The 21,758-nt window shown below is 51.8% G+C and overlaps 2 protein-coding genes across 3 annotated transcripts in view; one reads left to right on the forward strand and one right to left on the reverse strand.

Annotated features, from left to right (window-relative positions):
* The window catches only part of NDE1 (nudE neurodevelopment protein 1), a 33,250-nt gene extending 23,088 nt beyond the window's left edge, over positions 1-10,162 (forward strand). Inside the window, exons 5-9 of the mRNA XM_044233109.1 lie at positions 3,388-3,524; positions 5,268-5,447; positions 6,494-6,585; positions 8,232-8,383; positions 9,204-10,162. Of these exons, the coding sequence (XP_044089044.1) occupies positions 3,388-3,524; positions 5,268-5,447; positions 6,494-6,585; positions 8,232-8,383; positions 9,204-9,297 (655 nt within the window). The 3' untranslated portion in view covers positions 9,298-10,162. The remainder of the gene's footprint in view (positions 1-3,387; positions 3,525-5,267; positions 5,448-6,493; positions 6,586-8,231; positions 8,384-9,203) is intronic.
* A 1,133-nt stretch (positions 10,163-11,295) lies between these two features.
* The window catches only part of MYH11 (myosin heavy chain 11), a 113,115-nt gene continuing 102,652 nt past the window's right edge, over positions 11,296-21,758 (reverse strand). For both annotated transcript variants that reach the window (XM_044233108.1, XM_044233107.1), the window contains 7 exons: positions 21,541-21,669; positions 21,174-21,262; positions 20,616-20,739; positions 19,890-20,098; positions 18,882-18,990; positions 18,620-18,792; positions 11,296-11,859 (listed from right to left, as the gene is read on the reverse strand). In XM_044233108.1, coding sequence (XP_044089043.1) covers positions 11,727-11,859; positions 18,620-18,792; positions 18,882-18,990; positions 19,890-20,098; positions 20,616-20,739; positions 21,174-21,262; positions 21,541-21,669 — 966 coding nt within the window. In that variant the 3' untranslated portion in view covers positions 11,296-11,726. The remainder of the gene's footprint in view (positions 11,860-18,619; positions 18,793-18,881; positions 18,991-19,889; positions 20,099-20,615; positions 20,740-21,173; positions 21,263-21,540; positions 21,670-21,758) is intronic.

Genomic DNA, 21,758 nt, shown 5'->3' on the forward strand with positions numbered 1-21,758 from the left:
AGATATCCCAGGACCCTGGGATCATGACCTGAGCCGAAGGCAGAGGCTTTAACCCACTGAGCCACCGGGGCACCCCATGGGCTGCTCCATCTTTAAGTTTTTAAGGTACGTCCACACCGTTTTCATAATGACCCACCATTTCACCTTCTCACAGGCAGTGAACAAAAGGTCCAACGTTTCCAGTCCCCGCTGGTTCTTGTTGCTTACTGTTCTTTTGGCACTGGCCACTCCGATGCATGGGGGTGGTACGTAGATTGTTAAAGCATTTATTGCCTCAAAAAGGATGTTCTTAGTTATCTACCAAACGTATCTCTTAATAGTCACCTTTACCGAAAATCTAGCTCGTTTCCAGTTCTCAGTAATGGTATAGGAGATTACCAGTTTGCAGACTGGGTACACAGCATTTTCCTGTTCTGATAAATACACTTTTAATACATCAGTTGACAGAATCTTAACAAAAGAAGCACATGAAGCCATTCTCACCCCGGTTACAGCCACAGGATGCTTACCTTTCTTAGAGAGCCAATATTCCCACAGTGACAGCGCATCTAAGAGCCGTGCCCCATTGGTATTACCAGTGCTGACTGTATAGTCATGCATAGTCATGATGAGGATCGATCCGCATCGGTTCAGAAACTTCGTTAAGTTGGTCCGTAGTTATCTGGCATTCTGGAAGCCAGTAATAGGTTCTGACCAAATACGGAGGTGTTGAAACTTTTGATTCTATTTATCTTGGGGTGTAGTATGATGTATGGAGCCAGTGCTAATTTTTTCTGGGTGGCTATTTAGTAGACTCCAAACCTGGAATTGAGCCAACCATCTCTCTCTTTCTTTGTTTCTGTCTTTCTTTTTTTAAGATTTTATTTATTTATTTGACAAACAGAGATCACAAGTAGGCAGAGAGGTAGGCAGAGAGAGAGAGGGGTTCAATCCCAGGACCCTGGGATCATGACCTGAGCTGAAGGCAGAGGCTTTAACCCACTGAGCCACCCAGGCGCCCCTGTCTTTCTTTCTTTTTTAAGAGTTTATTTATTAGAGAGAGAGCGGGCACAACGGGGGGGAGGGGTAGAGGGAGAAGCAGACTCCCTGCTGAGCGAGGAGCCTGATGCGGGGCTTGATCCCAGGACCCTGAGATCATGACCTGAACCGAAGGCAGAGGCTTAACCCACTGAGCCACCCAGGTTCCCCTGAATCAACCATCTTTTCATCAATGTTTGCAGTGTCGCTTTTATCCTAAGTTAAATTCTCCTCTGTATTTGGATGTATTTCTGGATCTTGGGGTCTTCCCACTCTGCCCCCATAACTGTTAAATGCCACACCACCTCAACTCTCCATTGAGGATTTATGACAGTATGTTCTTTATATCCAGGAGAGCTCTTCTTGTTTTTTCAGAGTGCTTCTGGCCATTTTTTACTTTATTTTTTTTAAAGATTTTTATTTATTTATATGACAGATATCCCAAGTAGGCAGAGAGGCAGGCAGAGAGAGAGGAGGAAGCAGGCTCCCTGCTGAGCAGAGAGCCCAATGTGGGGCTCGATCCCAGGACTCCAGGATCATGACCTGAGCCAAAGGCAGAGGCTTTAACCCACTGAGCCACCCAGGTGCCCCATTCTTATTTTATTATCACATGCTCTTCTTCATCAGACCCCTGTGCTACTGTCCCCAACGAAAGCCTATTAATATTTTGGGTAGGATGCTGAACTATCCGGTAACTTAATGGAGAATGGATTTCTTCGTGATGTTGGGTCTTTCTCTTCACAAACACCATACATCTACATTTCACCAAGACTTCTGTGCCCTGTGGTAAAATCCTACGTTTTTGCTGTTACATGAATTGCTACGCATTTTACCTTTTTCATTTGTTGTTTGACATGTCAGGCCTTGAGGGTGATTTTAACGGATTCCAGTATTATGCACCTAAATGTCATTTCTTTGTTGTTTTTATTTAAGCACTTCTGGTAACTTTATTTTTCTCTGAAGACCCTTTGAAGGGGAGGGTAGGAACACAATTCAGTCTGGGCACAGCAGGGTGTGTTGCATGGATGAATTCATGAACTGATCCTTACTTTGCGATTGTGGTACCAGCGGTGCCCAAGAACCGTTATTAGCTGGTCTTACGTTGAAGAGCCAGGTTTTCTGGGGCTCTGCTCCAAACATACACTTCCAACCACCTTGAGATAACAATTAACAGCATGTTGAATTTCTTCTGAAGGCTAACACAGGGTCACTAATAAAAATTGCTGGCATTGGGGCACCTGGATTGCTCAATCATTAAGTGTCTGCTTTTGGCTCAGGTCATGATCCCAGGGTCCTGGGTTTGAGCCCCACATTGGGCTCCCTGCTCAGCAGGAAGCCAGCTTCTCCTTCTCCCACTCCCCCTGCTTGTGTTCCCTCTCTTGCTCTCTCTCTCTCTCTTTCAAATAAATAAATAAAATCCTTAAGGAAGAAAATACTGCTGGCATTTATTGAGGACTCATGTGCGAAACATCTGTTGGGGGCTTCATGTATTACTTGCCCTCCAACACCCCCACCACCATGCGAAGGTACTGTGACTTACCCATGCTTTGTACATAAGGCAACTGTGTGGGCAAGCCACCTGCTCTGTGCCTCACAGTTAGACACATTTCTTTTTTTTTTTTTTTTTTAAGATTTTATGTATTTATTTGACAGAAATCACAAGTAGATGGAGAGGCAGGCAGAGAGAGAGAGAGAGGGAAGCAGGCTCCCCGCTGAGCAGAGAGCCCGACGTGGGACTCAATCCCAGGACCCTGAGATCATGACCCGAGCCGAAGGCAGCAGCTTAACCCACTGAGCCACCCAGGCGCCCCTAGACACATTTCTTTATTACAGCATTTCTCAGTGCCTTTAATAGCATTCCAGTGAAATGTCTATACTGGTCACAAGAGGTAGTGGTTTTTAGGAGGGCGTTTTGATTTGTTTAAGGTAACTGAAAAATTAAAGATGGGTTCTTCTCCCTGTTTAAATGTACATTATTAAGTTGTGTATGGATTTTAGTAGGATATTCTGAATACTGATTTGCACTGTGAGTCTCCAAGGGAAGATTTGCTGCTTTTGGCATTTGACTGGGTCTCTCTGTGTCATCCCAAAAAGGCACTGGCTCATTGCTAAGTGCTGTATGGACATTGGTCATTTAATCCCCAGGACAGCTTTGGGTACCCCAAGAGCTAAGCTGATTCCCATTCTGCAGGCAAAGAGTCTGGGTCCTGGAAGGTTAAGGTGCTTGTTCAGGTCCATGATGTCTAGGAAGTGCCGGCGCTGGGACTCGTGCCCCCTGCCGTGTCTGGCCTTCCTTCTCTGCCAGATCTGTAGGCACCAAATGGATACTGCCGTCTGCTCTCTTGGACAGCTTTATTTTTCTCTTTCCAGGGCCACAATCATGTCTCTGGAAGACTTTGAGCAGCGTTTGAATCAAGCCATTGAAAGAAATGCCTTCCTGGAGAGCGAACTGGACGAGAAAGAGAATCTCCTAGAATCTGTTCAGCGGCTGAAGGATGAAGCCAGAGGTCAGGAGGCCTGGACTTTGTTCTGTTTGTTCACTAGTGTTTCCCCCTCTGCCTACCTGAGAACATCTTGTCCTGCAGTATTGCCCAGTGTTACCTTTGCTGGAAATCCATTCCCTGCTCAGCACACGGGCAGCCTGGTCACAGGGTACAGAACCACACTGGGCAGGCTTCAGCCTTGGTCCCCATCCCCTGCTCAGAATTGTCAGATGTCTGACCCTCTAAAGACCCCTTGTAAATACTTAAATGCACCCCTGGCTGGCTTTTTGATTGATAGGTGTATAAGAATTTTGTGGGGAGAAAGTTCTTTTTTTTTTTTTTTTAAAGATTTTATTTATTTATTTGACAGAGATCACAAGTAGGCAGAGAGACAGAGGGGTGGGGGGAGAAGCAGGCTCCCCGCTGAGCAGAGAGCCCAATGTGGGACTCAATCCCAGGACCCTGGGATCATGACTTGAGCCAAAGGCAGAGGCTTAAACAACTGAGCCACCCAGGCACCCAGAAAGTTCTTTTTTAAAAAAAAAAAATATTTTATTTATTTATTTGTCAGAGAAATCACAAAGAAGGCCCCCTGCTGAGCAGAGAGCCTGATGTGGGGCTCGATCCCAGGACTCTGGGATCATGACCGGAGGCAAAGGCAGAAGCTTAACCCACTGAGCCACCCAGGCGCCCCTATGGGGAGAAAGTTCTTATAGATAGAATTGTTCACTAGCCCATTGTTCTTGTGGCTTAGAGCTCAGAATTCCCATCACCATTTGCTCCATGGAAGTTCCCGGTTCCAGAGGTAGATCTGGATGCAGAAGAGATTTTTTTTTTTTTAACATCCCAATTAATTGTTCATAACATTTAGTTTCTAACATATAGCTAGTAGAAGGAGGATTAAAAAGAAAAGAAAAAAACTTTTAATATACATTGGGGTGCATGTATCCCTTTATTTTTATTATTTTTTTTTTTAAAGATTTTATGTATTAGAGCATGGAGGAACAGAGGGAGAGGGAAACGCAGACTCCCTGATGAGCAGGGAGCCTGATGTGGGTGCGGCTCAAGCCCAGGACCCTGGGATCATGACCTGAGCCAAAGGCAGAGGCTTAACCAGCTGAGCCACCCAGGTGCCCCTAAGAAAAAACTCTTTTTAAGTCTGAAAGGTGGTTGTATAAATGCCCGTCCATAGTGAAATGGTTAAACAAGTTACACAGATTTATTTTCTGGAACATTAAATCATCATTAAACAAGGTATAGATATAAATATAGTTAGATGAAGACATACTGTCCTGGACTGTAGCTATATTTCTATTTATGCTTAATAAGAATTATTCCTATTATATGCTTAATAGAGGTACATATAAATTCTTTGTCTGAAAATACAGGGAAAAAAGGATTGAAAATATTACCCCCATATTACAGTGGTTATGAGCGAGGAAGGGCATTTGGGGAAAGCATATTTTCACTTCGTATTCTCTATACCCGATTGCAGCAAAATTGTTTTGAAGCAAGAAAAGCATTCATGTATCTATCACTGCCACAGTTTTAAAAAATTTTTAGATCTTTTTGGTTTTGCCTAAGAAATCATGTAGTTCTACAGGCCTGCTAGGCCAAATCCTGTGGATTCCACCTCATTGAGGGTTTCCAACTACGGTTTTTCGTTCTGATACTTCTTTTCCCTGACCAGTGTCTCCTGCTGACCCTCCCCATCCTTCCCCCATCCCCCGAAGCAAGAACCTAATCTGAATCCTCGTCCTGGCTCAGATTTGCGGCAGGAGTTGGCTGTGCAGCAGAAGCAGGAGAAGCCCAGGACCCCCATGCCCAGCTCAGTGGAGACCGAAAGGACAGACACAGCTGTGCAGGCCACTGGCTCCGTGCCGTCCACACCCGTGGCTCATCGGGCACCCGGCACTAGCTTAAACACGCCGGGGACGTTCAGACGCGGTAAGGGAAGAGCCATCGGGAGCATTTCCTTTGCTTCACAAAGCTTTCCCAGGGGTAGCGTCCTGGGCGAGAGGGACCACGGGCCCAGGCTGTACTGCAGGGAGCAAACTGGGGTGTTCGCAGCAGCGCGGGGAGCAGCTTTGAGATAAGCAAGAAGAGCCTAGAAACGGAGCTGGTGTACCTGGGCTGCGAGGTAAAAACGTGAAAACTTTGAGTTTTCTCCCCAGCTCCTCTGCTGAGGAACCGAGACTGTTACCGGGCCACCTAACAGCAAGCGACAGCAATAGGCAGTTACTAAGTGCTCGGTCTGTGCTAGTTAGCCACTCTGCTTGGCGTGCTTTGCATATATATGACCTCACTGAATTCTCACCACAGGCCCTAGATGCAAGTGCTGTCCCCATTTGGTGGATGAGGAGACTGAGGCCCTGATAAAGGAGCTCGTCTAAAATCATACCACTGGTAGATAGCAGAGTTGGGATTCAGACCCAGGCAGGCTGCAGGGCTCATGCTGTTTTATCCCTTCCCCTGCCTCTGGGATCCAGAGGCCAGTGGTTCTTCGAGAATCACAGTCTAGAGCAGGGTTTTTTCCACACTTGAGTATGCCCCCGAGATTCAGCAGGTCTGGGCAGGGCCTGAGATCCTGCGTCCTAACCAGCACCCCAGTGATGCTGGTGCCGCTGGTGCCTGAGTCCTGCTTGGAGGAGAGGGAGGGGCTCGGAGAGTTAAGCCCATTACAGATGGGGTTTGCTCCGATGCTGTTCCTAACTCTGCACTTCCTAGAGCTCCAAGAGGACTTACTTTGATTTTGTTTTAAAAGAAGAACACGTAAAGTTAAACATTGAATATAGTGGTTGTAAGGCTGCAGAGGGTCCTCAGGTAGACTCTGCCTATGTTAGGTAACTAGTGAGTGCACCAGGGCCGCCTGTGGGATCAGAGGGCTGCGTCAGCTTCCCAAGTGCGCCCCCGTGGTTCTGCGTTGAGGGATATTAGTGCACAGACTTAGGGCTGCGGGTTGATGTTACATGTGCTTCCTTTTGCACACCCAGGTCTGGATGACTCCACGGGTGGGACCCCCCTCACTCCTGCAGCACGGATATCGGCCCTCAACATTGTGGGAGACCTGCTTCGGAAAGTAGGGGTAAGACTGCCACCTCCCCGGGCTCCTTGCCTGTGTTTCAGGATATCGGAGACAGGTGACCTTTCCGGTTCCTTTCCCCTTTAGCAGAGATTCCCTGTGTTTTGGGCAAAACTCTGCTTCTGTTCGAGTTCCTGACAAACACCCAGAGCTCTGACTGTTTTCCCTTTGATACCTGGGCATATCTTTCCCTGCCATTTTTCTTTGGGATTTCGGAAATTTGGTTGGTGTCTGATTTTCCCTTTTTTTTTTTTTTTTTAAAGATTTTATTTATTTATTTGAGACAGAGAGAGTGTGAGAGAGAGCATGAGCGAGGAGAAGGTCAGAGAGCGAAGCAGACTCCCCATGGAGCTGGGAGCCTGATGTGGGACTCGATCCCGGGACTCCAGGATCACGCCCTGAGCCGGAGGCAGTCGTCCAACCAACTGCGCCACCCAGGCGTCCCCCCCTTTTTTTTTTTTTAAAGATTTTATTTATTTATTTGACAGAGATAACGAGTAGGCAGAGGCAGGCAGAGAGAGGAGGAAACAGGCTCCCCGCTAAGCAGAGAGCCTGATGCGGGGCTCGATCCCAGGACGCTGGGATCATGACCTGAGCTGAAGGCAGATGCTTTAACCCACTGAGCCACCCAGGCATCCCTATGATTTCCTTTTTTCCTAATTTGAAAAAAACCTGAGAAACATTTAAAAATTACCTTTTTAAAAGCTTCTTAGGGAGTTAAAGACAATCTCAAAAGGCTAGGGCAAAAAACTTTAATTTCATAGGTTTTATATTCATTACAGGGGAATGAACTTATTTCTTAAGTCTCTAACTTAAGAAATAACATAGGTATTCTTTGTGGTGGTTTCTTTTATTTTTAACAGTGATGGCCTGGAATGGTCACATAATTTAAATCCTGCCAGAATGTATGTAGTAAGAACTGAAATCTTCTAGAAGCTTGCAACTGATGTCTCATGTTTTTCCTTTTATCTTTTGGTTGCCTGGTTTTCTGTACCATAAGCACAATTTCTCTTTCTCTCTCTTTTTTTTTTTTTTTTTTTAAAGATTTATTTATTCTTTTTAGAGAGAAATAAGTGGGAGGGGCAGAGGAAGAGGGAGAGAATCTGAATCAGACTTTGCACTGAGTGTGAGCCTGATGCAGGACTCGATCCCACGACCTTGATATCACGACCTGAGCTGAAACTCAAGAGTCGGATGCTTAACCGACTGCACCACCCAGGCACCCCAACACATTTCTCTGTTAATGTTTTGTGTAGTTAGCATACAGGAAGTATGGGCTGGCCTCAGTGCCCTGTTGGTTTTCATGGGGTCCCTTTCCAGCAAGGCACATGGCTTCTGCACAAATCACTCTGTGCATGTTTATGGAGGTGAACAAAAGAGCGAATCATTCCAAAAGTGGATTTCCTATTTCCCATAGGCAGAACTGGATAATAGGCAGGGTAATTGTTTTCCCTGGAAGCTCTGAAATGTCTTAGGCCAGTGGCTCTAAAAGTTGATGTACATTGGATTCTTTCCAGGCCCCACGCTGGAATTCCAGCGTCCAACACGAATTGAGGACCCCTTCTTCCAGTTATTTTCTGTGTACAGGCTTTGGGTGCGAGGGGAGTTCTTGTCTCTAACTTGGAAGATGAGTGCGTGTCTCTTTCCAGGCCCTGGAGTCGAAGCTTGCGTCCTGCCGGAACTTTGTGTATGATCAGTCCCCAAACCGAACGAGTGGCCCAGCCTCGGGACGGGGGAGCAGGCACAGAGATGGCGGTGAGAGACAGCCGAGCAGCACCGGTGTGCCTCTGGGTGACAAAGGGTCAGTACCTTTAGCTGTCCACTCCAGGGGGGAGCCTCCAACCCCTGACCCATAGCCATTTTGGAAAAGTTGCAGAGTTAGTCCATGAAGCTTTCCCTCTACGCCTTTGAGACAGAGTTAGGTGGTGTCTTCTGGTTAAGGGCAAATGCCTAGGGAGAGGCTAGTTTTCATTAGTTGATTCTGGTAGCCTCTGCTCCTGGTCATACAGGGACCATGTCCTGTGTGAAACCCTGGTTTGAGACTTGGGCTCCAAACACGGCTCTGTTTCCCCCAGAGGAGGATTTTTTTTTTTCCTTAAACAAAAAAATATTTTTTTAGAAACTCAGGAAACAAGACACTACATTCCAGCCCAGACTTGGTTTCTTAAGCCAGTCACCTGAGGGGAAAATGCAAATCTGACCTCTGACAACTTTGCATGTTTTCTTACCTGCGGAATATTGGGGGCAGCTTCTAGATTCATTCGTTTTCTAACCCATGCCACCATCTTCCTGGCCCCCAAGCCACGTCGCTGTGGGAAACCCGTGGCAGACAGATAGCAGGAAACAGAAGACTCATTCTCCACGGCATACACGTAAACGCCAGCCCGGTCGATGAGGATGTTTTTAGCAGGTCTTCTGTGATCAGGCTTTCCGTGTGGCCTTGGGACTGTGTGAGCCAGATGGCCAGTGTCCTTTCCTTCATTTCACAGGACAGAAAAATGACACCCAGGGAGACACTGTTCCTGACTCCTGATCGTCACTGTTAGAGCTTTGTGGGCCCCGATGCTAGCCTGTGTGTCTCAGCTGTCATGTCCGCCTAATTTGGTTTGCTCTGTCTGAAGGTTGGGAAAACGCCTGGAGTTTGGGAAGCCGCCTTCAAATACTTCCGCACCGTCGCTGCCGTCAACCCAGGGTGTAGTCAAGATGTTGCTTTAGGAAATCCACGGAAGCTGAAGCCCCGGCGTGTCCGTGCGGGAGTCCTGCCTTTCCTCCCCTCTTTAAACTAGGTGTTTGTGTTTTTAAGTTAGTTTGAGAAATAGGAGCAAACAGTCACATTAGCCAACGAGGCCATCGCCCATGGTCGTCCTGGGGAAATGTGTCACAATCCCCATCTTTGCTGGTGTGGACAGGGACAAACGGGACCATCTGGTAAGGGCTCAGAGGTGTGGAAGCTGAGGCTGCCCCATCCCTGTGAGCTGACCTGAGTCCCGAATGGTTCTGAGATGAGTTTTTAATGTCTGGAGATGCCTTCAACGTGGCGTGTGAGTCCACCTCAGGACAGAAGTGGCCCAGGAAGTGTCTGTGTAATAAAGTCATGTCTAAGAGAGAGGGGCACAATAGGCCCCTGCCTTTTTAAAAATAATCTATGCTGTCATGTACCTCTGGGACTTTTTTAATCTGCCTCTCCCTGAGGCACTGAGAAGAGGTGTTTGTGTTTCTGAGGAGATCTTAAGCTTCCTTGTCAAAGAAGAAACAAACACGGGATTTCCACGTGGACGTTGTGTGTACTCAACCCTGCTTGGTGTGAGCTGCCGTCTCACACCTTTGGAGGCAAGAAAATAGAACACACGACATCAGGAGCATGCCTGCAGCTTAATGAACTTCTTGTCACTAAATTATTTTTCCACAAGAATAGCAAAAACGTCCTTGAGTTGAAGATAGAACTTTGCAGTGCTACTGAAATTCAACAGACAGTTGGGCTCGGTCGGCCGGCTCCTTACCCTAGGAACATTCTAGCCTGTAGTGGTGAAAGACATACTTTTATTTTTTTAAACAAACAATAAAATCAAGAGAAACTAAATTTCACCTAGTTTGTGGTGGTGGAGGTAAATGCCAGTAAATGCCGCTTCATTTGTGTTTTCCTGCTCGCTTGCACGGTTTGCACAGTGGTGAGAAACTTGTTTTTTAACCAGGTAACTAAACCAGAAACTTGTTTTTTAACCAGGTAAACTAAACCAGATAACTAACCAGGTAACTAAATTTTTACCTACTTGTAAAAACTCGCTTTGAGTCCGCTCCTTAGAAGGAAGTGTATTGGGGATATGTGTGTATTGCTTGGGGTATATTTGCTTATGGTCACTGGCTTGAGTTTTTCGGTTTGCATTATTTCTTCTCAGATCTATTGGACCCCCACGGAGTCGGTGTGTGGACTTGTTTTGTGTTAAATAGAACTTTTGCAAGGGATCTCTATCTGGAACACTCAAGCTGAGCAAGGAAATGACCCACAGCCTGGTGTTGTATGGCCCCCGCGGTAGGAATGGCTTTTATGTTTTTAAAGGGTTGTTTAAAAAAAAAAAATTGAAAAATTGAAAAAAGATAGATACACGTTTGACAGACCATATGTAGCCTGAAATACTGACTCTCTGGCCTTCACAGGAAGTTTGTTGTCCCCTGTTGGATGGAGTCTTGTGTTTTAACCTAAAAGTTCAAGAATCTCTTGTACTCTTCACAGTATGTACGTATGGGTTTAGACTGGTCAGGACGTTCTTCCTGGTCATGTTCCTGACGTTCGTACTTCCTGGGCCTGCAGCTGCCCCCCTCTGGTTGGAGAAGTCCCCCTCCCACAGACTCACAGGACATGTCTGGTAGCTGGGTTTTTTGGCTTTTTTGTGGATTTTTTTTTAGGTGGGGGGGCAGTTTTGGGATCTCCGTTTATTTCATCTCCCTAGGCCTCAGGTTCCCCATTGATGCATGAAGAGTAAGCTCGCTTCACAGGGTCACTGTAAGGATTCCGGAAGAATGCCCGTGCCCCTCCCCCCCATTCTTTCACTCTCAAAAACAACAGAAGAGCTGACTGCCTTCCAGTGATTTATAACCTTTTATTCGTGAGGGTGTCCTTAAGTACAATCGGGGTGCGTATAAAACAGTGTTTAACAATCCTGCTCATTCCCACCGGAGCAGGGTGTCCTTTTTAATTCCTGTGACTGCCGAAGGCACTTGGTCTCCGTGAACTGTGTGCGTCTGAGGTGTGGTCACTGGGAGGGGAAAGAACTCAAACAGGGGCCCACGCGACACATGGGCAGGGGACACAGGGGGAGCGACTTGGGAGCGGGAGGCAGAGGCGGCCCGCTCTGGTGACTTCCTCCCCATGTCACAGTGACCAGGCACTGGAGTCAGATCTTTCCTAAAAACTCAGAGTCGCTGCACAATTCACCGACGGGGGCAGCGGGGGTGTGTCTGTGTCGCCTGTTGGGTTTTTGTCATTTGGTACGTCACTCGAGAGTTCCATGATGCCCCGGACTCAGAACGGTGGTGTTTATAGTCATCGTGAGGGGTGTTTGTGGTGTTCAGAATCTGAGGCTGGATTTTGACGGTGCTGAGCAGAGTCCACTGGGTTCGGTTTTGTCCTGACTGCAGCGAGTCATTCATTCGCTGGCTTTGGTTCCGTTGAAGTCCGCGTCGCGAGCATCTGCTTCCTCGTCTGAGCCGTCCGCGTTTTCAATGACCCGACGTCCTCCAGACCTTCTAGCGGGCACGAAAGAGGTCTCGTTGCCTCGCCTGTGGGATTCGAGAGAACACATGTTTCTTGGGTACGGAAATCTCCCCCGAGATGGGAATAGCTTTTTCAAGGGGCCAAAAACGAACACTGACAAACTCAAGTGAGAGGCGGAGACTCTGGTTGAAGTCAAGCCCTGACCAGCCTCAGGGTACAGTTAGCATTTCATCAGCTGGCCTGGGGGAAAGGAGATGTTTCAAAGCAAGATGATCTGCTTTAAAAAAAAAAAAAAAAAAAACTGGCTCAGTCATCCGATGACCCAGAAGATTCTGGTCTGCTGGGGTCTTTAATTTAGAAAAGAAGGAAACACCGATTGGAGGCTGACACGTTCCCGTGGGCTTACTTCGTACCCTGTGGGGCCGGTATAAAGGGGAGTGTGTTCTCATGCTGTACCTCCTTTTCAGAAGGTAGAAATGGGGAGGGTTGTAGGTTGTCAGTTGGCAAGGGGTGGGACCCCTCCCTTTGCAGGGGAGAGGTCACTGCGGGCCTCTGCAAGAGCCAGAAGGGTGCTCTCGGTTCGGGCAGCGCAGGGCCCCCTGCTTGCGTGTGGAGCAGAATTCTTGGCGTGAGTTATCACAGGGCAGGGGTCTTATCTGATTTTCGCTCACCAAGCAGGTACCAGGCCTGGCCTATAGATAGGTGCTCACGGAATACGTTAGAAAAGTAAGATAGACCTGTTAATCCAACATGTGTTTTAGCGCTAGCTGGTAGGGCCCCCGTTTTCTCTCTGTCCTTAACGGCTCCCATCTCTGGAGTGCCAGATGCCCTGAGTTACTGCCAGGGCCTGCCCAGGTCACCTGACCTAAGTCTTCGCTTAGGAGGGCAGGCAGGCAGAAGGAGAAGACGGAGCCACCCGCATTCAGCCTCCTCCTCTTGGAAGACCTGTTGGTCCTCTCTTCTGCGACCACAGCAAATAATCTTGTTGGGCTCTGGCTGTGTGGCCCTGTTTGACCCGAATCGGAGGACCTATCTTAACTCGTTTTAGGATGCCTAAGAGGAGTGCAGACTTTCTATAATGAAAACGACCCGCCTCACCATGCAAAGGCTGAGCAGAAAAGCCACAAGGGAAAAGAACTCCCCTCCGGTTATCCGTGCTTTAGTCAAAAGGGGCAACTCAGAGAGGTAAGATTGGAGGCAAAGCCCAGGGTATTCTGATTGCTGAGAAGGGGTGTCCCAACCGGAGTCTTTTAGGGCCCGAGAGTGGGAGAGACATGGGCTGGGAAAACCCACCCCAGTTCAGAGAATGGTACTTTGGGGGGGGGTGGCGCAGTGATCACGAACGAATACTTCAAGCTGTAGCCACTCCCAGCTGAAGGCTCCGGCCAGCCTCACGTCAGAGGGAAGCTGGGAGGTGCCCAGTGCCCTTAGAACTGCCTTTCCATCACACTCTCTAGAAGTGACCTTAAAAAAGCCTCTTGATCACTGTGCTTTCCCAGAACCTGGGTCCCCGAGAAGGGTCTCTGAGGACAGGACAGGACCAGTAGCAGCCAGCACTCACACGGGTCTCCTCCGGCACCACCCCTCCCTGTGCAGACTTGATGGGACAGCCTGGGGCTGGGAAACTCTCTCTCTCCTCCCATTCCAGGCTCCAAGCACTCTTTACCCTTTGGGACAGTCTGTATTGGCAAGTGTGAAGAGCTGAAGTGAGAAACGGGTTCCCTTGATCTAAGAGGTAAATCGTGCCCAGAGTTCCCATAAACCCCCCCTTGCTTAGTCTCCCGTCCTGTGAGCCTGTCTCCCAGTTCAGGTGCCCTTCTTGAAGGAATTGGTTTCACATCCAAGGCAAAGACTGGCATTGGCTGCATCTGTCCCCCATGAAGTAAGGGACCCCCTCTAAAGATTTTCTTAAAGGGTCTGATCCTGGAGAATTCGGCTTCTATTCATGGCCTCAGAGAACTTGTGTGAGGCCCTTAGTAGCATGGCAGGAATCGACCCAAGACCGAGCATTTGTTCTGCAAGAACTCGGGTTCCCATCAACTAGTGGGTGCCATGTCCCAGCTGAGCTGGCAGGAGCATTGCTCAAAAGCTCTTCCTAAAGGTCCTGCCGATCCTTCCGTCAACCTTTAAGTACCTGCGTAGTGGCCGCAAAGCTGGGATTCTCCAAAAGAGCAGAAGGGGGACACCAGCCAGGGCTGGCTTGGCCTCTCGGGGAAACTGGGAGGGAAACACAGCCCCAGTTTCCTAACTTCACATGTGATCGTGCTGTGAGACGCCCAGGCATTTCGAGGCCTCTTAACTCTGTCTCGGGAAGGGCGCTGTGTTCTTCCTCAAGTCTCGGGTGTCCCCTCCCTGCTCTGAGTATGTGCCCGCAAGACCTCTGTGGAAAAGGCTGTGGCAGGACCACGCTGGGCTCCAAGGGGGCCGGCGTGCGCCCTGGTGTGCTGGAAATGAAGCTAGCAGCCGGCCGGGCCTTGCTTCAGCCCCGCGCAGCCACAGCAACTGCACGAGGCGCGGTGAGAGCTCATTTCCTTTGCAGATGTGTTTGTGGAGGCCCAGCTGCGGGGGGCCGTGGGGGAATCCAGTTGTCGGGCTGGGGTTACCGTGACCCTGTGCCCTGTGAATTCGGGTTGGCGAACCAAAGCAGCCAACCTGAAGCTGTGCTCCAGGAATGGACCCGGACTGTGGAGCTGTCCTACTAGCTCGGTGTGGGGTCTTAACCAGACCAGGGAGGACAGCGCAGCCAAGTGAAGGAGACACACCCTCTTAGGCAGGTAAGAACAATCCAGGTGACACACGCAGCCTCTGAACAGCGGTCAACACGCGGTGACAGGGACCCGCTGGGAGCCATGGCCGATGCCAAAGCAGAGATAGGAAAGGAAAACAGGTCAAGAGATGAAGTCTTCTTAGTTTGATCTCGGCTGTGGTAAAAGGGTTTTGAACTAAGATCTCCACGCCTGCAGGTTTTACAGCAATCTCATGGAAATTTGAGGGCGGAGGCCAGGAAAGGGGGCTACCGGGGACAGGGCGGGTGGGGTGGCAAGAGAAAAGTGGAACCCAGGTGCCACACACATGAGCTGCGAAGCGAAAGGCATGATACCTGGTGCGTCACTGCAGAGTTTCCGGGGGGAGGGGGCCTCTGAAACAGAGAGAGGCCCAGGTGGTTACCATCCGCAAACGAGAGGGAGGCTGTGTGAGTGCGGGCTGAATCATTAAAGACCTTCACTTCAGCTCTTAAATTAGGCACGTAGAAGGCAACCTGGCAGTGAGGCCCGTGCTACCAAGAGCTCTTAGAGCGGCCGGTGCACCTAAGCCTTTGTAGCGTTTGAGAAGCTCATGTCGGGAGCACTGGCGTCATGGCAAAGGCTGGGTACAGCGCGCAGGTTCTACCAGGAGCTGAGATTTATCTGGTCGGTAGAACTATGAAACTTGCTTTGCGCTTGTCCTCGGAGAGCTGGCTAGGGCGTACCCCCTCATTCAGAGCTCCAGTGCTTGCCTCCAGGTTTTACACGAGTACGAGATTCAGGAGGCAGAAAAGGCAGGCCCTGTCTTCACCCCGCCTTAGCATTTGCTCATACTAGGACTGTAAGAAACGGAGAGCTGTGCGCCCTAAGAAGGGTTGTTTGTCTGGGGCAGAACCCACAGGGGATGTTCAGCATGTGCCAAAAGGGTCATTGGTCCCAAGAAAAGGGAGCAGCGACAGCTTAGGGGGACAGCCAGAGAGGCCGACTGCTGCCCCACCACACGGCGGGATGCCGGGGAGGGTCAGGGTCCAGTCCCCAGCAGAGCAAATTCCAGAGGTCCACGTGGTGAGAACAGCTTCTTGTGGACCATCACCCTGGGGGGTTTTCGTAAGCCTCTGTTGGACCTGAGGGCTTATGTCTGGCTTCCCTCCCAGCAGTGGGACCCACAGCCCCTCACCTGGGGCAGGATCCGGGGTCTCCTTCCCGAAGCCCTCTACCCTCCCTCGCTAGCCCTTCTCTTCCCCATTCTGAAAAGGGTTTGGGCTTTCCTTCATCCATGCAGGGGTTCTCAAGGTCTGGAGTTGACACGGCAGGTAGTTTATGTTGGTGCCTGGCCGTGACCTTGGATGACTCAGTTGCACAGTGACAAAGGTATTCCTTTTCCAGCTCATTTTAAATACATCTGATTATGTCAGAGATAGTCTTTTTGGTGCAAATGTCTTCTGTCACTCTCTTGTTCACTGAAAAGTAGGCCTTCTGGTTGTAGTCATCAATTTGTAGCCACGGGGGCTAGAATTCATTATTGCTTTGTTTTCACTGTATTTTATTGTGTTGTGACCTATAAATGCCAGTGATGCTGGTTTAACAATACAGGGGTGGTAGATTTTATTTGCAAATAGATGTGTGTGATCAGAACAGTTAATTTTAAAGACAATGGGAAGTCAACCAAGGTACAGGTAGTACAAGGTTATGGTGGAAGAGCCAAAGTGATTGGACAATGAGGCTGGGGAAACATCTGTGACTCAGTGATTGAAAGTTTGTGCCCAGCACTATCCTGGACACTGGGGATGAATGAACAGACAAAACCTGACCCATGTGCCCATGGGGTCAGAGTGAAGGCTAAAAGTGACCTAAGTAAAATAAATAGGTTACATGGGGACAGGTGGGCAAGGAGGACTGCAGGGAGTGAAGCAGGACGTTGTAGACCAGGTATCGTGGATGAGTCCGTGCCTGAAGGAAGGGAAGGAGAGATCCAGCCACACGGAGAGCTGGGGGAAAAGCATTCCAGGCAGAGGCAACCACCAGTGCAAAGGCCCTGAGGCAGCCTGTATAGACTTAGAGGTCTCATTTAGGAGGCAGTGGATGGAGATCCTTAGGGCCTCCAGGAACCAACCATCCTAAAGATGCTGCTTTCAGTCTGCACTAGGTGAAGCTGTTGGATAGTTCCAAGCAAAGGAGGGTTGTGACCCCCCTCGGTTTCAATAGCATCCCTCTGGCGACTGTGTTGAGAATAGACTACAAATGCACAACATGAACACAGGCCCATGAGGAGAGTGTGAGAATTATCTAGATGGTAGGAGAGAGTGGCTTGACCCAGGATGGCAAGAAACAGCTGCATTCTGTATATACAGTATTTTTAAGGGAAAGTTGACCAGATTCTCTGACAGATTAGATATAAGGTATAAAGGAGAAGAAAAAGCAAAGTATCACCCCAGGTTCGTAGCCTGGGTTAATGATGGCTTTATCATTCCAGTTGCTGAGCTGGAGAAGTCTATGTGGGAAGCGGTTTGGGGGGGAAGGGGTTCAGTCAGGGCTCAAGGTGTGAGCTGCCCTGTGAGGCATGGGGTGGGAATGGCACACAGGTCTGGGGTTCCAGGAAGAAGTCTGGGCTGGAGATAGAAATAAGGAGGTCACTTGCTGTGGGTAGAATTCAAAAGCCACCAGGCTGCTTGAGATCAGCCAGGGAGTGAGCAGAGAGAGCGATGAAGAAAGACCAAGATGGTGGGGCAGGCCATTGGGGCAGGCCAAGGACAAGCCAGCTTGGAGATGTACCAGCAGAAGAGGTGAGGAAAGACAGCGAGAAAAGCCGCAAGCAAACCAGCTGCGGGGAGTGTCCAGGAAGCCCCAGCTAAGGAAGGACAAGCTGCACCGGGGTCCGGTGGGGCCTGAGGACTGACCAGTAGGGTTGCGTGGTAAAGGTAGGAGGGGAGTAGGCTTAGCTCATGGAATGACTCTGTGGACGGAAAACGTTGTAAAGGAGAGAAGGGTAAGAATTTCTGGAGCAACGTCCTTGAGTGAACATGAGGAGCACGTCTACCAGAGGTATTAGCATGAGCTGGTTCTAAATGGTCCAGCCCAGAACGGGGACAGAGAAGAAATGAGCATGTCTGTCAGGAGGTAGGTCGGTGGGGGGGAGGGGGGGGAACAGCACTTGTAAGGATGGGCCAGGAGAGTAAGTCTGGGGGGAAAGCAGATGTCCAAGGGAGAGGGAAGATGAGGGGAGCCTGAGGTCCAGGAAGCAGTGAGTGGGGTCCATTCCCCCTGGCCCTAGAGGATGCCCGGCAGGAAATGGCAGTGTGCTTGTTTGCTTTTCTTAAGCCACTCTGAGCAGAAGGTAGAAAGTGTGGTTTCGTGTGCATTGTGTTCGAACAAATTAGAGGCGGCGGCAGGGATAAGGCTCGATGCTTGATGGGCAAGTTAGAGCTAGTGCTGACCCCATGGAGGGATCGCAGAGGAGAGAAGTCAAGGACGGGAGATGCTGGATCACCTGCCCGGAGGGCTGTGGGCGCAGGCAGGAAGCTCGGGGTCCCAGCCTTCAGGGAACCAGGGGAAGGGTCCGGGAGCCCTGAGGTGCAGGGGGGTGGCCTACCCACCTTCAGGCCCAAAGGTGCAGGAGTGTGGGAGAGAACTTGGCCCCGGTTAGGGCAGAGGTTCTCAGCCAGGGACGACTGCACCCCCACGGGAACTGGACAGGGTCTGGAGACATTTTGGGTTGGCAGGATCCGGGGCACGACGCTGCCGCCGGTGGGGAGAGACCGAGCCTGCTGCTCACATCCCCAATACGCAGGCCAGCTCCTGCGATCTAGAACAATCGATCCAGCCCCGACAGCAGTGGTGCCAGAGCCCTTGGGGCAGACCACGGAGCCGAGCAGAGTCGGGAGCAGAGGTTCAGGAGAGGAGGGCTGGTGCTGATGCGGGAGACGGGAGTTAGCCACCACCTCCCTGAGGACTGGCGGGGAGGGGTAGGGAAGCAGCCGTCCCAGAGGCCCCGGGAGCATCCGCATCCCCGGTCCGGCCTGGCGCACGCCGGAGCCCGCGGCAAGGAGCAGGACGCGGGGGGCAGGGGTGCTGCCTGCCTCACCTGAGCTTGGTCTTGAGCGCGTTCACCTCGCGGCCCATGGCCTCGTTGCTCTCCGTGGCCTCGTCCAGCTCCCGCTGCAGCTTCCTGCGGTTGGCGTTGATGCGCTGGGACTCCTCCTCCGCCTCCTCCAGCTGCCGCTTCAGTTGCTTCACCTTAGCGTTTCCTTTCTCCGCCTGCCCCAGAGAGGACGGAGGGTCAGTCGGGGGAGGGGGCCGCGGGGTCTGCGCCGGGCGGAGGGGGGCGGGGCGCGGGGCAGGGGTACCTGCTCCTTGTACTGCTCCGCCATCTTGCGCTCGTCCTCCACCTGCAGCAGGACCTCCTTCAGCTTCTTGTCCTTCTGCTTCAGCGACTTGGCGGCCGCCTGCTTCTCCCTGCGGACGGACACGGAGGGAGTGGGGCCGGCTTCCCTGGCCGTCCATGCACAGCCCCGACTGGCACCGTGCGCGCCGTGAGCACCCGTCCAGAGCCTCACGCTGGGGCTCCTCCCCCAGATCGGAAGAACCGGACTCGGCCACGAAAGGGAGCATAGTTCTAAGACGGGGAACGTGCTCCGTGAAGGCGGCGGGTGACCAAAGGCCCCACAGCACGTGATTGCATTCATAGGAGGGGCCCAGAACAGACCACAGAAATGGAAAGTCGGGTCAGTGGCTGCTGAGGGCTCAGGGACACGCGGGGAGGGAGGGTGAAGGGGTACAGGGGGTCTTACGGGGGGTATGGAAGTGTTCCCTGGTTGGCTGTGGAGAGGGGTCCCCTCTCTGCAAAAAGACTCAAAGCCATGAAGAGGGGCACTAAGGGCTGAAGTCTACAGCATGGGAGTGATTGGGGAAGCCACTGCCAAAATGGAAAGAACGGGTGGGAATCCCTGCCATCTGACGGGGACCCCGGTGCTGTGACCTTCCTTTCTCGTGAGCAGCATTCCTGCGGCTGCTTGTGCTGCGTGGGTGGCCGATGGGGACTTTCTGTACCTTCCTCAACGTGACGTTCTGCAAATGCAGGCCAGGGCAAGCCGGCGCGCCCCCCGGGAAGGCTGGCTGACCTCACCGAGGAGGCCTGCTCCTTTGTGCTGCCGTAAGGGCCTCCTCTGGGCCAGGCCCACCTTGCCCCCATGTGCACACACCGATCCCCCGGCACGGCCGCGGTCCGGGTACCACAGGGATGATTTCCCAGCCACAGCTGAGGCCTGGAGAGCCTAAGCCCCCCACCCCCACCCGGGTTCCCCCCTGCCACGCGCCGGCACGCAGGCTGTCTTTGCAGCCCCGGCTCCACGTACCTGGCCTCCTGCTCGACCTGTTCCTCCAGCTGTGCGATCTTGGCCTCCAGGGCCGCAATGGTGGACTTGAACTTGGACTTGACCGCCCCCTCCATCTCCTGCAGCTTGCTCCGGAGCTCCTTGTTCTGCCGCTCGAGCTGCTGCCTCGCGCTCTCGTTCTTCTGGGCCGCGCTGCGTTCCGTGGCCAGTTCGTTGTTGAGCTGCTCAGCCTGTGGAGGATGGGGAAGGTCATGAGGTAGGGGCACAGAAGCCCAGGGTGGTCCACAGAGGTGATGAATGTGTCCTGCTGCCCCCCTCCCAACCACTCCTCTTCTTCAGCTTCCACAGGGGTCCCTGGAGCTGGAGCCCCCAAGAGCCCTCCCCCCACCATGTCCTCTAGCCACCAGCGCCTTCCTGGGCACAGGGGGAGCGTCCCGGTGCTACAGGGTTCCCTGCTTCTAGGTTCCATGGTGGGTCCTTACCACCCGTCCTGGAGCCCAACACTCAGTAACGTCACTGAGTGCTCAGGAGTGTAAGGCTGGGGACAGAACAAGAAGTAGACCCCCAAGGCCCTTCCTCGAGGTACACAGCATCTGCTGGAGGAAGCCGGACACACACTGGCCCGCCGCGGAGACAGTGCAGGCTGGCAGGGTGCTGCGGGACCATGAGAGGAGGGAGGCCGGCCCCCGGAGCCCGTGTGGGCAGCTCTGGCGCTGCTCCAGTGCCCTGCCCCGCGCCGGCCCCTACCTGCTGCGTGGCCTTGCGCACGCGGTCACTCATGGCCTCCATGTTGCCCTGCTCTTCCTCTAGCTCCTCTTCCAGCTGCGCGATCCGGGCCTCCAGGCGGCGTTTCTCGTCCTGAAGTGTGTTCCTGTGGGGAACGCAGCCACATCTGGGGCTCGAGCCTCCCTTGGGCTTGTAAGATTCCCTCTCCTTGGAGGAGTGATGCCTGAGGGCTGTCCTCCTTTACAACGGGAAACAGGCTCCGAGACTTCGAGACCTGTCCAAAGCCCCACAGCCGGCAAGGAGGGAGCCAGGACTCCTACCCAGGTGGTATCAGCAGACCCAGGCCTGTCCCACAGTTTCCGCGCTCTGATGTCCCCAGCCGCCCCAGCCCCGCCATGCTGCTTATTCAGAATGAATGAAACTGGCCACACTCAACCGGGGGGTGAAGACCCCCGGGACAAGCTCAGCAGGACACTGTCATTTTTAGCATTAAAATGGGTGTCCGGGAGGTGCTCCCATGAGCTGCCTCTCTCTTATCATCCGCATCTAGGACCCCCTCCTCTGTACACGGCCCCATACCTTCCTGAGACGCTGCTGGCCAGCTCTTCCGCCAGTTCCTCCTTCTCCAGGTCGGCCTGTTTGCGAGCCCTCTCGGCCGCGGCTAGATCCTGGATAGTGGTGGGTGGGAGGAAGGAAACCTGTTATCTACCACGGAAGGGCTGCACCCCAGCAATTTCGACAGCCACCCTTCCCTGAGCTCAGGGGAAGTGCTGTCTCCACATCCTGTCTTTCCTCGCCCTTACTCCAGGGTCCGGCCACATGGAATGCCGGATGAATGGGAGAAACCCATGGGGACACACACCGGCGGGCCAAGGGCTCCTACCATGACACCCCTACCTGTTCCCCCCCCCCCACCATTCTGGGGCTCCCAGGGAGAAGATTTTACCTCCTGCAGCTGCATGAGTTCTGCTTCTAAACTCTTCGCTTTCTTCTCATTCTCTTTGGCGGTGGCAAAGATCTCATCTCTGGAGGCTCGGGCATCTTCCAGCTCCCTCTGGAAGTCCTTCATCTGAGCCTGCATGAGTCAACAGGAAGGACAAGCCAAGAGGTCCTTACTCACCCGAGTTCCGCTGCCCAAATGAGCTTTCCCGTGCCAACCCCTAG

This window comes from Neovison vison, chromosome 14 (genome assembly GCF_020171115.1).
Source record: "Neovison vison isolate M4711 chromosome 14, ASM_NN_V1, whole genome shotgun sequence".
In the NCBI taxonomy this organism is placed as follows: Eukaryota; Metazoa; Chordata; class Mammalia; order Carnivora; family Mustelidae; genus Neogale; species Neogale vison.